The following is a 12896-nucleotide window of genomic DNA, read 5'->3' on the forward strand; positions in this document are numbered from 1 at the left end:
AGTTCTTCCGCACTCCTTACCAGACTTGGGTAGCATCGCAAGAACCCGCATCGCAAACCCAGTTGCGATCCACCGCTTCCAGCCCTATCCACTTGGGGGCCTCGGGAGACCATGCGATGCACAGACGATCCCGATCCCCGTCCCGCCACCGAGACGGGCACCGATCGAGACACTCATCCTGGCACTCCTCACGCCATTCGGAGGTGTCACCGCAGAAAAAACTGCAACGTAGGGGATACTCCTCATCAGAGGTGTCCCCTCCGGGGGGCCCGGAGTACGAGGAGACACCGGTGCCCGATTCTCCTTGTCACTCCCCGATGTCCACGGACCTGGAGGCCTCCTCCTCCTCCAGCCCGTCCCACAGACCGACGCTGGCGGAACAATTGTCCTTCTCATCATTCCTCCGACAAATGGCGGATGATCTGGATGTGACCCTTGACACGGGCTCCCGATACTCCAAAGAGTATCTGGACACCATGCATTTACCTAACCCTCCAACGGAGTCGCTTCGGCTCCCCTTGCATAAATTACTGGACCAGACCTTCATGCAGTGCTTCGAAACACCGTATTCCATACCGGCGATCCCCAGCAAACTCGATGCTCGATACCGCATCGTGCACCATAAAGGGTTCGAGGGCCCTCAACTCTCCCACCAATCCCTACTGGTCGAGTCCTCCCTTAAACGCTCTCACCCCTCCCAGGTCTACGCCTCTGTACCGCCGGGCCGAGAGGGGAGAACGATGGACAAATTTGGTAGAAAATTCTACCAAAACTCCATGATGGCGTCACGGGTGCTAAACTACAATTTCTTTTTCTCTTCCTATCTGGAGTTCTTCTTGCCGGTGCTCCGCAAGTTCACTCCGTTCATAGACAACCAAGCTCGATTCGAGTTCGAGGAAGTGGTAGCCTCCCTCTCCCAATTACGCCTCCAGCTGATGCAATCCTCCTTCGATGCATTCGAACTCTCGGCACGCGCCGCCGCAAGCGCGGTAGCTATGCGTCGCCTGGCATGGCTCCGTACAATCGATATGGATCCCAACCTACAGGACAGACTCGCCAACGTACCATGTGCTGGAGCTGACCTGTTCGATGAGTCTATCGAAACTGTTACCAAGAAGCTGTCGGATCATGAAAAATCCTTTCAATCCATCCTGCGGCCCAAACCCAAACCTCAACAGTCTCGACCTTCCAGGCCACCCCTGATTTACCAGCGGCGTTACATGCCCAGACAAACGCCTGCTGCGAGACAGCCTGCGAAGAGACAACCTCCCCAGAAGTCTCAGCAAAAACCTCAGCCACCGGCTGTACCTAAGGCTCCCCAGCCCTTTTGACGCCCCTCCCGGGAGCATAACCTCGGCCTCTCCCATAGGGGGCCGCCTCCATCTTTTTTACCATCGATGGGAGGCCATAACCACGGACCTATGGGTCCTCACCATCATAAGAGAAGGATACTCTCTTCAATTCCACCGGGTCCCCCCGGACCATCCTCCAAGAGAGTATCCTTCAAGCTCGACGCAGACCGCCCTTCTTCTTCAGGAAGTCCAAACCTTACTTCAGCTTCGGGCTGTCGAGCCGGTCCCGTCAGACCAATTGAACCGAGGGTTTTACTCCCGGTACTTCCTCGTCCCGAAGAAAACGGGCGACCTGCGACCCATTTTAGACCTTCGGGCCCTCAACAAGTTCCTGGTCAAAGAGAAGTTTCGCATGTTGACTTTGGCTTCTCTATACCCCCTCCTCGAGCAGAACGACTGGTTATGCTCCCTGGATCTCAAGGAGGCCTACACTCACATCCCCATTCACCCGGCCTCCCGAAAGTTCCTCAGATTTCGGGTGGGAAATCTGCACCTACAGTATCGAGTGCTACCATTCGGCCTATCTTCGTCCCCCAGAGTCTTCACAAAGTGCCTGGTGGTAGTGGCCGCAGCACTCCGGGACAGGGGTCTACAGGTGTTCCCATACCTCGACGACTGGCTCATCAAGGCCCCGTCAGCCCCAGAGGTCACTTCGGCGGCCTTGGCTACAACCTACTTCCTCCAGAATTTGGGCTTCGAGATCAACTTCTCCAAGTCTCATCTACAACCCACCCAGTCCCTCCCCTTCATCGGAGCGGTCCTGGACACCACCCGACTCCGAGCATTCCTGCCTCTGCAACGCATGGAGTCTCTTCTTCATCTCTGCCAGTTGGTGTCTACTCGCCAAACCCTACCGGCGAGACAACTGATGGTGCTCCTGGGCCATATGGCCTCCACAGTACATGTGACACCCTTTGCCAGACTCCACCTCAGGATCCCCCAGTGGACCCTGGCATCACAGTGGAATCAGACGTCCGATCCACTATCCAAACGCATCTTAGTCACACCTGCTCTTCGGCAGTCTCTACTTTGGTGGATGACCTCTTCGAATCTATCCAGAGGTTTGCTGATGCACTCTCCCCCCCATCAGAAAGTTCTCACAACCGATTCGTCGAATTATGCATGGGGGGCCCACCTGGAGGGTCTCCGCACCCAAGGATTCTGGACCAGTGCGGAAAGACTACACCAAATCAATCTACTGGAACTCAGAGCCATCTTCAATGCGCTCCAAGCTTTCCAACACCTACTCCACGACATGGTAATCCTCATTCGCACAGACAATCAGGCCGCCATGTATTATATCAACAAGCAAGGAGGCACGGGCTCGGCCCTCCTTTGCCAGGAAGCTCTACGAGTCTGGGACTGGGCGGTGCGCCACAACGCCCTACTCAGAGCAGTATACATCCAAGGGGAGAACAACGTCTTAGCAGACAAACTAAGCCGTCTGCTACAACCGCACGAATGGACTCTCCATTCCAGACCCCTTCACCAAATCTTCACGCAATGGGGGACGCCTCAGATAGACCTCTTTGCGGCTCCCCACAACTCCAAACTGCCTCAGTTTTGCTCCAGGATCTACACTCCACATCGCCTCGAGGCAGATGCTTTTCTACTGAACTGGGGGAAACGATTTCTATATGCGTTCCCACCATTCCCGCTGATCCAGAAGACCCTGGTCAAGCTGAAACTCGAACGGGCCACCATGATTCTAATAGCTCCTCGGTGGCCCAGACAACCTTGGTTCTCCCTCCTACTTCAACTCAGCAGCAGGGAACCAGTACCACTTCCAGTGTTTCCTTCACTACTTACTCAACATCAAGGATCACTACTTCATCCCAACCTGCAGTCTCTCCACCTGACAGCTTGGTTCCTCTCAACGTAACCCCTCACCAATTCTCACAAGAAGTGAGGGAGGTCTTGGAAGCTTCCAGGAAGCCCGCCACTCGACAATGCTACTCCCAGAAATGGACCAGATTCTCCTCATGGTGTGTTTCTAAGTCAAAGGAACCTCAGCGAGCTTCCTTATCCTCCATTCTGGACTATCTCCTACACCTATCTCAATCTGGGCTCAAGTCCACATCCATACGAGTCCACCTGAGCGCTATTGCGGCGTTCCACCAGCCCCTACAAGGGAAACCCCTCTCGGCCCATCCGGTGGTCGCCAGATTTATGAAAGGACTCTTCCATGTTAACCCTCCTCTCAAACCACCCCCAGTAGTTTGGGACCTCAATGTAGTCCTTTCCCATCTCATGAAGCCCCCGTTTGAACCACTCAACAGGGCCCCTCTTAAGTATCTCACCTGGAAAGTGCTTTTCCTTGTAGCCCTTACGTCCGCTCGCAGAGTCAGCGAACTCCAGGCATTGATGACGGATCCACCATTCACAGTATTCCATCATGACAAGGTGGTCCTCCGCACTCACCCGAAATTCCTGCCTAAGGTGGTCTCCGAATTTCATCTCAACCAATCCATTGTACTTCCAGTATTCTTCCCTAAGCCTCATTCTCACCACGGAGAATCGGCCCTTCACACTCTAGACTGTAAACGTGCCTTGGCTTTCTACCTGGATCGCACCAAGCCACACAGAACCACTCCTCAACTTTTTGTCTCCTTCGATCCTAACAAGTTGGGAAGACCCGTATCGAAGCGCACCATCTCTAATTGGATGGCGGCTTGTATCTCTTTCTGCTATGCCCAGGCTGGATTATCACTTCCTTGTAAGGTCACAGCCCATAAGGTCAGAGCAATGGCAGCCTCAGTAGCATTCCTCAGATCAACACCAATCGAGGAAATTTGCAAGGCTGCCACCTGGTCCTCGGTTCACACATTCACCTCATATTATTGTCTGGATACCCTCTCCAGACGGGATGGACAGTTTGGCCAAACAGTATTGAAAAATTTATTCTCTTAAGTCGCCAACTCCCCCTCCATCCCACTGAGGTTAGCTTGGAGGTCACCCACTAGTGAGAATACCTGCCTGCTTGTCCTGGGATAAAGCAATGTTACTTACCGTAACAGTTGTTATCCAGGGACAGCAGGCAGCTATTCTCACGTCCCACCCACCTCCCCTGGGTTGGCTTCTCAGGCTAGCCACCTGAACTGAGGAGACACGCCCGGATCTCCGGGTAGGAAGGCACCGGCGCATGCGCGGTGCGGGCATCTAGAAACTTTAAGTTTCTACAAGCAACACGTGCTTGTGAGACGTCCGTACCGGGGCTCTGTCTGATGACATCACCCACTAGTGAGAATAGCTGCCTGCTGTCCCTGGATAACAACTGTTACGGTAAGTAACATTGCTTTTAGGCCCCTCCTAGTTCATCCTAGGATGCACCAAGCAGAGGCAGGTCCACCATTTTGAAGAGGCCAGCCCTGAAGCAGGAGGGAGTGAGCATTCTTGCTGCCAGTGTCAGGAGGGTTCTGGCCCATACAGTGAGGTGAAGGGGGAGAGGTTCCTTGAGCTGGGGAGGGACTATTTCAGCCAACTAAACCACCAGGGTTCTCTTGGGGGCTCAGCAGAAGGGATGAATTGGGGGGGTGTTTGAGGGCGGCAAGGAGAATCAGGTCTGCTATCAGACCACAATGGCCATTTTTTTTTTTTTTTTTTTTTGAAGGCTCAGAGGGGATCGTCGGGAGGGATGAGGGGAATGAATCTTGGAAGACTCGGGAGCAGCAGTAGGGGGGGGAATTAGCAGGAGTCTGTTGTAGGGGAAAACACCCTCCAGGGATTCAAGACAAAGTTAGACAAGTTCCTGCTGATAGGGCTAGTCTCGGTTAGGGCGCTGGTCTTTGACCGGAGGACCGCCGCATGAGCAGACTGCTGGGCATGATGGACCACTGGTCTAACCCAGCAGCAGCAATTCTTATGAGGGGGAATCTGAAGACATTTTTTAAATGTTCGGAGCAGCGGGAGAGGGGGGTTCTCTGTGTTGTGGCTTTGGGGGATGGTTGAGACCCCTGGGGATGTTTTGTGGGTTTGAGCTCTGCTAATTAATTTCCTGTCAGTGCCTTAGACAGTCAGTGCTCAGGCACTGACAGGAAAGTAAAGTTACGAGAGCTTGGACCTGCCTTTTTTAATATTCTTTATTCATTTTTGAAACTTCAATTGTGCACAACAAATGATGCATTTACATATGTTATTATCATTACAGCACAATATACTTAATAAAAGAAAGATAAGACTTATTTTCTCTCATCCCCTTCCAATTTAAAAACATCTGATAAAAATACTTATAATCAACCCTTCTTTACTTCTTATCAAATGCCAAAAACATACCCCCCACCCACCCTGGATGTGCACATTTTCCACAATTAAACAATTAGATTAATCTTTACAATATTTAGTTAATGGTTCCCACACTTCCATAAATTTTTTATAATAACCCCTCTGAATGGCCATAAACTTTTCCATTTTGAAAATATAACATAGGGATTCCCACCAGAATGAGTAACTTAATTTATCCCAATTTTTCCAATTCTTTAAAAGTAGCCTTAAAAGACCTGCCTTAAAAGATACTCATTTTAATACTAACGAGCTTCTTTGTAGTGCATTAGTATAAGATTCTCAGTAGCTGTTACCACTACCTGTAAACGCCCCCAAGATCCCTTTTGTGCTTTAGAGGCTGAAGTTACGCAAAAGCTAGGCTGGGGAACTCCCTACAGCCATTTCCTCATGGCGATCTGCACGGGGCAGGAGCGTAGGAAGATCGCTCCTGCCCCGAAAGCCCTCTAGACCACCAGGTAAGGCCGAGAAGGCGGCAGGGAGGTAAAAAATAAGTTTTTTAAAAATTTTTCCCCCTCCTCAGAAAAAAATCGTGATTATGTGAAATCGCGAGTGCAGAAACCGCGAATGGGGAGGGGGAAGTGTAGTAATTATGAGATGATTTTGTACTTGTTTTTGATTGTTTTTTTTTTTGGATTGGTTTTGCAACAGTTCCATTGCTGTCCCGGATGTGTCCGAATGATATCTGTCGCATATGGAAAAGTGGTGCCAAGCTGCGAGTTGATGCCACGTTATTGGGTTTTGAAAACATGAGCTGGATAAGAGGGAAGCACAGCTATATTTTTAAGGAAGAAGGTAAGCAGCGAGACTCCTCGCTCTTGTAGCACACCCATCTCCTCACACAGTATGCCCTGACAACACAGAGACCCTTGCTGACCACGGGAGGTTGGGAAGTGTCCTCCAGACCTCTGTTCCACACTTCAGTTAAAAAGGGTTAATGCAGAAACGGTAGCCCAAGTGAACACGAGAGTTGAACCTCAGTATCCGGCACTGCCACTGAGTTATGGGGCCACCCGAAACATCTTTCTTTCTTTTTATAGTTTTCAGAAAGCTAGGATGTGTGGTTTGCACATCTCACAAAGCTAATTTGGAATAGGGGCTGGAGTAGGATACAGATCAGGGAGATCTTTTAGAGTGCCTATACTTTTCAGAAGAGAGTTCTCACAAACCATTTTCTGTGGCATATACTAAGGAGTAATTCAAAAATCAAAAAAGGAAACACTGGTGTAAAAAAAAAAGAAAAAGTGACACTTAAACCCAATGAACTTTACGGTAATGATCAAATTTAAAAAATGAGGAAAAATACCTCAAATACCCTAATGCAGTGGTCTCAAACTCAAACCCTTTGCAGGGCCACATTTTGGATTTGTAGGTACTTGGAGGGCCTCAAAAAAAAAGTTAATGTCTTATTAAAGAAATGACGATTTTGCATGAGGTAAAACTCTTTATAGTTTATAAATTTTTCCTTTTGGCTAAGTCTTAAAAATAATATTGTAATTTTATAGCTAAAGAGACATATGATCAAGAAACTGTTTTATTTTGCTTTTTTGATTATGATAAAAATACCGAGGGCCTCAAAATAGTATCTGGAGGGCCACAAGTATCCCCCCGGCTGCGAGTTTGAGACCACAGCCCTAATGTCAATTTCTTTAAGAACATGGAAATGGATTAGAAAGTGCAGAGGAATTCTATCTGGAGGCTTTGGTGCTAGACAGTATCTAGTCTGTCTGCTGCTTCCTACTTCTAAACTGAGCATCCAGACATCTCTGTCCCTTGAAAGTTACTTTTATCAAGCTGAGGGAAACTTGGTGAAGTGTCTCCTACATACCCTGCTGATGTTCTTTATCTTCCACTTCCTCTGCAGTTTTTATCTCCATTTCACCTGTCTCTCATTTTCTGTCCTGTGATGTATCACGCGAGACTACGTTCCATGACATGCCAGATACTGGGCAGTCTATACGAGCATAATATATTACAGTGCTGATACAAAGTTATGTTCCCATTTAGAATCAGTGCCATATGCACTATACATTTCAGTAAATAAATAAATTACAGCTATAAACTGAAAATTTGAGACATAATCCAATCTGCACGCTCTCAATAACACCTAAACAGGTGACTTCAACATGCCCGATGTGGATTGGGACACGCTTTCCTCTGCTTCCGGCAGCAGCAAGAAGCTATTAAACTTTATGAAGGGAGCAAGACTCAGGCAACTGGTGTTGGAACCAACAAGAGATCAGACAATACTGGACCTGATACTTACCAATGGAGAAAGTGTCACAGAGGTCTCGGTGGGTGACACATTGGCCTCCAGTGACCACAACATGGTATGATTCAATCTCAAGAAAGGTTTCACTAAATCTACCACACTGACCAAGGTCCTCAAATTCAAGGACACAAACTTCAAAGAAATGGGAGACTTCGTTCACCAGGCGTTACAAAGCCAAGCAGAAACCGATAACGTGGAAGAAATGTAGTCGATTTTGAAAGCCACAATACAAGAAGCGACTAAACACTATGTTAAATCAGTAAGTAAACGGCGAAGGAACAATAAGCCACAGTGGTTCTCTGCGGAGATTTCGGACCTCATCAAGGAGAAGAAAAAAGCTTTCATCTCTTACAAACAATCAGGGAAACAGGACTCTAGGGAAGTCTATCTGGCCAAATCAAAAGACGTCAAAACAGCAGTAAGGGAGGCCAAATTCCGCATGGAGGAGTCTCTAGCGAAGAACATCCTGAAAGGAGATAAATCCTTCTTTAGGTATATCAGTGACAGAAATAAGAACTCAGGCGGGATAGTACGTCTTAGGAAACCAGACGGAGACTATGTAGAAACAGACTCGGAAAAAGCCCAACTATTAATGAATACTTTTGCTCAGTCTTCACCCGCAAGGCGCCAAGACTCGGCCCTCAGCTACAGACAAGGGCTGACGCAGTTGACCCGTTTAGTAATTTTGAGTTTACACCCAGCGGTGTCTACTGCGGGCTGTTAAAGCTTAAGGTTAACAAGGCAATGGGGCCTGACAACCTACACCCCAGGGTGCTCAGGGAGTTGTGTGATGTCTTGGTGGAACCGTTATCCGCGCTCTTCAATCTCTCCCTTAGTACGGGTAACGTCCCGTTGGACTGGAAGACGGCTAACGTCATTCCATTCCACAAGAAAGGCTCCAAGATGGAGATGGCAAACTACAGACCAGTGAGTCTCTCATCAATAGTGTGCAAACTAATGGAAACTCTAATCAAACGCCAATTGGACATGATCCTGAACGAGGAGAATCTACGGGACCGCCCGTCAACATGGATTTACTAAGGGGAGATCCTGCCAATCCAACCTGATCAGCTTCTTTGACTGGGTGACGAGGAAGCTGGATGTTGGGAGTCCCTGGACATCGTATATCTGGACTTCAGTAAAGCATTCGATAGCGTACCACACTGCAGTTTGCTGAGCAAGATGAGTTCTATAGGATTAGGCGACAAATTGACGAAATGGGTTGGGAACTGGCTTGGAGGTAAGCTTCAGAGGGTGGTGGTGAACGGCACCCCCTCCGAAACGACGGAGGTGATCAGTGGAGTGCCGCAGGGCTCAGTCCTGGGCCCGATCCTATTCAACATCTTTATAAGAGACTTGACTGAAGGGCTCCGAGGCAAAATAACATTATTCGCCGATGATGCCAAACTAAGCAACGTAGTGGGCAAAAGCACAACAGACATAAATTCAATGCCCGACAACATGACGCACGACCTACTCCTACTGGAACACTGGTCTAGGTCCTGGCAACTCAGCTTCAATGCCAAAAAATGCAAAGTCATGCACCTGGGCAGCCAAAATCCATGCAAGATTTACACCCGTAATGGTGAGATCCTGACAAGAACTGAAGCAGAATGAGACTTAGGGGTGATGGTCAGTGAGAACATGAAGACTGCCAATCAAGTGGAGCAAGCTTCATCCAAGGCAAGGCAAATCATAGGTTGCATACGCAGGAGTTTCGTCAGCCGTAAGCCTGAAGTCATTATGCCATTGTATAGATCCATGGTGAGACCCCACCTGGAGTACTGTGTGCAATTCTGGAGGCCGCATTACCGTAAAGATGTGCTGAGACTTTAGTCGGTCCAGAGAATGGCCATCCGGATGGTCTCGGTTCTCAAGGAACTCCCATTACGAGGAACAGCTGGATAAATTGTAGCTGTACTCACTCGAGGAACGCAGAGAGGGGTGACATGATTGAGATATTCAAGTATCTCACGGGCCGCATCGAGGTGGAAGAAGATATCTTCTTTTTCAAGGGTCCCGCGGCAACAAGGGGGCATCCGTGGAAAATCAGGGGCGGGAAACTGCACGGGGACACCAGGAAGTTCTTTTTCACTGAAAGGGTGGTTGATCGCTGGAATAGTCTTCCACTTCAGGTGATTGAGGCCAGCAGCGTGCCTGATTTTTAAAGTCAAATGGGATAGACACGTGGGATCTGTTCACAGAGAAAGGTAGAGGGTGGGTCATTGAGGTGGGCAGACTAGATGGGCCGTGGCCTTTATCTGCCGTCTGTTTCTGTGTTTCTATGACATAGTAACATAGTAGATGACGGCAGATAAAGACCCGAATGGTCCATCCAGTCTGCCCAACCTGATTCAATTTAAAAATTTTTTTATTTTTTTTTATTTTTCTTCTTAGCTATTTCTGGGCAAGAATCCAAAGCTTTACCCGGTACTGTGCTTGGGTTCCAACTGCCAAAATCTCTGTTAAGACTTACTCCAGCCCATCTACACCCTCCCAGCCATTGAAGCCCTCCCCTGCCCATCCTTCACCAAATGGCCATACACCGACACAGACCGTGCAAGTCTGCCCAGTAACTGGCCTAGTTCAATATTTAATATTATTTTCTGATTCTAAATCTTTTGTGTTCATCCCACGCTTCTTTGAACTCAGTCACAGTTTTACTCTCCACCACCTCTCTTGGGAGCGCATTCCAGGCATCCACTACCCTCTCCGTAAAGTAGAATTTCCTAACATTGCCCCTGAATCTATCAGCCCTCAACCTCAAATTATGTCCTCTGGTTTTACCATTTTCCTTTCTCTGGAAAAGATTTTGTTCTACGTTAATACCCTTCAAGTATTTGAACGTCTGAATTATATCTCCCCTGTCTCTCCTTTCTTCTAGGGCAGTGATGGCTAACTTTTTTGAGCCCGAGTGCCCAAACTGCCGCACAAAACCAAAGAATTTCCTGAAAGTGCCAGCACGTCAATTAAACCTTAATAACAAGATTTTAGTATCTAAAAACTCTTTATAAAGTTGCCTGAACTATGTAACATCATTTTTAAAGGTTGGAATCTTTGTCTTGTCAGAGAATCAATTTGATTCACAATCCTTTGGTTTTCGTTTCAATTTATTGGCAATTTATAATGTTTTAATGATTTCATTCATGGGCCGAATACACACATACTTTTCTCTGTCGCCGCACTCTTTGACCAAAAGATTTGTAAGCCTGCAACCACGTCAAGGTAGACTCTTTCAGCAGCTCCCCTCCCTCCCCCTTACCTTTGTGGCCAAGTCAAAATGATCTACCAACAATAAAATTTTAAAAACACAAAGCACGCTGTACGCAGAGAAAATGTTAATTATCATTTATATTCCGCGGGTTTTCAAAGAGGTCAAGGCAGATGACTTTATGCAATGTCACCTCAGTAACAACTATACAAAAATAGACAAATATTCCCCCTCCCTTTTTACTAAACCGTGATAGCGGTTTTTAGCGCAGGGACCTGCGCTGAATGCCCCACGCTGCTCTTGAAGCTCATAGGCTCCCTGCGCTAAAAAACGCTATAGCGGTTTAGTAAAAGGAGGCCATAGTGCAAAATATAGACAGCATATATAAATTCTCAAAACGGACACATTTTGATCACTAAATTGAAAATAAAATCATTTTCCTACCTTTGGTAATTTCATCAGTCTCTGGTTGCACTTTATTCTTCTGACTGTGCATCCAATATTTCTTCCCTTTTTTCAGCCTCCTGTATGCTTTCTCTCCTCCAGACCTCATTCCCTCCCCAAACTTTTTCTTTGTTTCACCCTGCCCCCTTCTTTCTTTTTCTCTCTCTCCATACCCCCTTTCATTCTGTATGTCTGTCTTTCTCTCTCTCTCCGTGCCCCATTTTTCTTTGTTTCACCCAGCCCTCTTTCTTTTTTTTTTTTTTTTTGGCTCCCTGTCCCCCCCTTTCTTTCTTTCTCCTTGCCCTCCCCTATGCCACCACCATTGGGAAAATGCTGCCACCGCCACTGGGGAATAGGCTGCCACTCCGCTATCGGGAACAGGCCGGCGCCGAGTTCGCCCTGCTTCTCTTCCCCACGGGGCCGACCAACTCTCGCCACTCGACGTCAATTCTAACATCGGAGAGGACGTTCTGGGCCAGCCAGGCAGCGATTGGCTGGCCCAGAATGTCCTCTCCGACATCAGAATTGACGCGGGTGGCGAGAGTTGGTCGGCCCCAAGGGGAAAAGCAGGGAGAACTTGGCACCGGCCTGTTCCCAATGGCGGCGGTGGCACTCAAGTGGCTAAAGAGACGCAGTTTGCCAGCCTAGGGAGAACACTGGAGGGTGGCCAGTTGTGCACCCCCTTGGGGCGTAAAACTGGGGCAGACCGCCCCCACCCCCACCTTGGTATGCCACTGTCTGTACCTCCCTCCCTCCCTATGACCAAAAATTCTCCTTTCTTCTATTCCCTGTGTACACAACCATCTCTTTCCCTCCCTTCCTCTCTCCAAGTCCTTGCCTTCTGTGTCCAAAAACACATTCCCTCCCCCACCTCAGCATCTCTTTCCCTCCCTTCCTCTCTCCCAAGTCCATGCCTTGTGTCCAAAAACCCATTCCCTACCCCACCTCAGCATCTCTTTCCCTCCCTTCCTCTCTCCCAAGTTCATGCTTTCTGTGTCCAAAAACCCATTCCATCCCCCACCTCAGCATCTCTTTCCCTCCCTTCCTCTCTCCCAAGTTCATGCCTTCTGTGTGCAAAAACCCATTCCCTCCCCCACCTCAGCATCTCTTTCCCTCCTTTCCTCTCTCCCAAGTCCATGCCTTCTGTGTGCAAAAACCCATTCCCTCCCCCACCTCAGCATCTTTTTCCCTCCTTTCCTCTCTCCCAAGTTCATGCTTTCTGTGTCCAAAAACCCATTCCATCCCCCACCTCAGCATCTCTTTCCCTCCCTTCCTCTCTCCCAAGTTCATGCCTTCTTTGTCCAAAAACCCATTCCCTCCCCCACCTCAGCATCTCTTT

The 12896-nt window shown here is 48.5% G+C and overlaps 1 protein-coding gene across 2 annotated transcripts in view; it reads left to right on the top strand.

Moving 5' to 3' along the window:
• Positions 1–12896, top strand: part of ANKRD13A (ankyrin repeat domain 13A) — a 93075-nt gene that overhangs the window by 33279 nt on the left and 46900 nt on the right. For both annotated transcript variants that reach the window (XM_033954903.1, XM_033954904.1), the window contains exon 5: positions 6282–6425. In XM_033954903.1, coding sequence (XP_033810794.1) covers positions 6282–6425 — 144 coding nt within the window. The remainder of the gene's footprint in view (positions 1–6281; positions 6426–12896) is intronic.

This window comes from Geotrypetes seraphini, chromosome 8, assembly GCF_902459505.1.
Source record: "Geotrypetes seraphini chromosome 8, aGeoSer1.1, whole genome shotgun sequence".
NCBI classification, from domain to species: domain Eukaryota; kingdom Metazoa; phylum Chordata; class Amphibia; order Gymnophiona; family Dermophiidae; genus Geotrypetes; species Geotrypetes seraphini.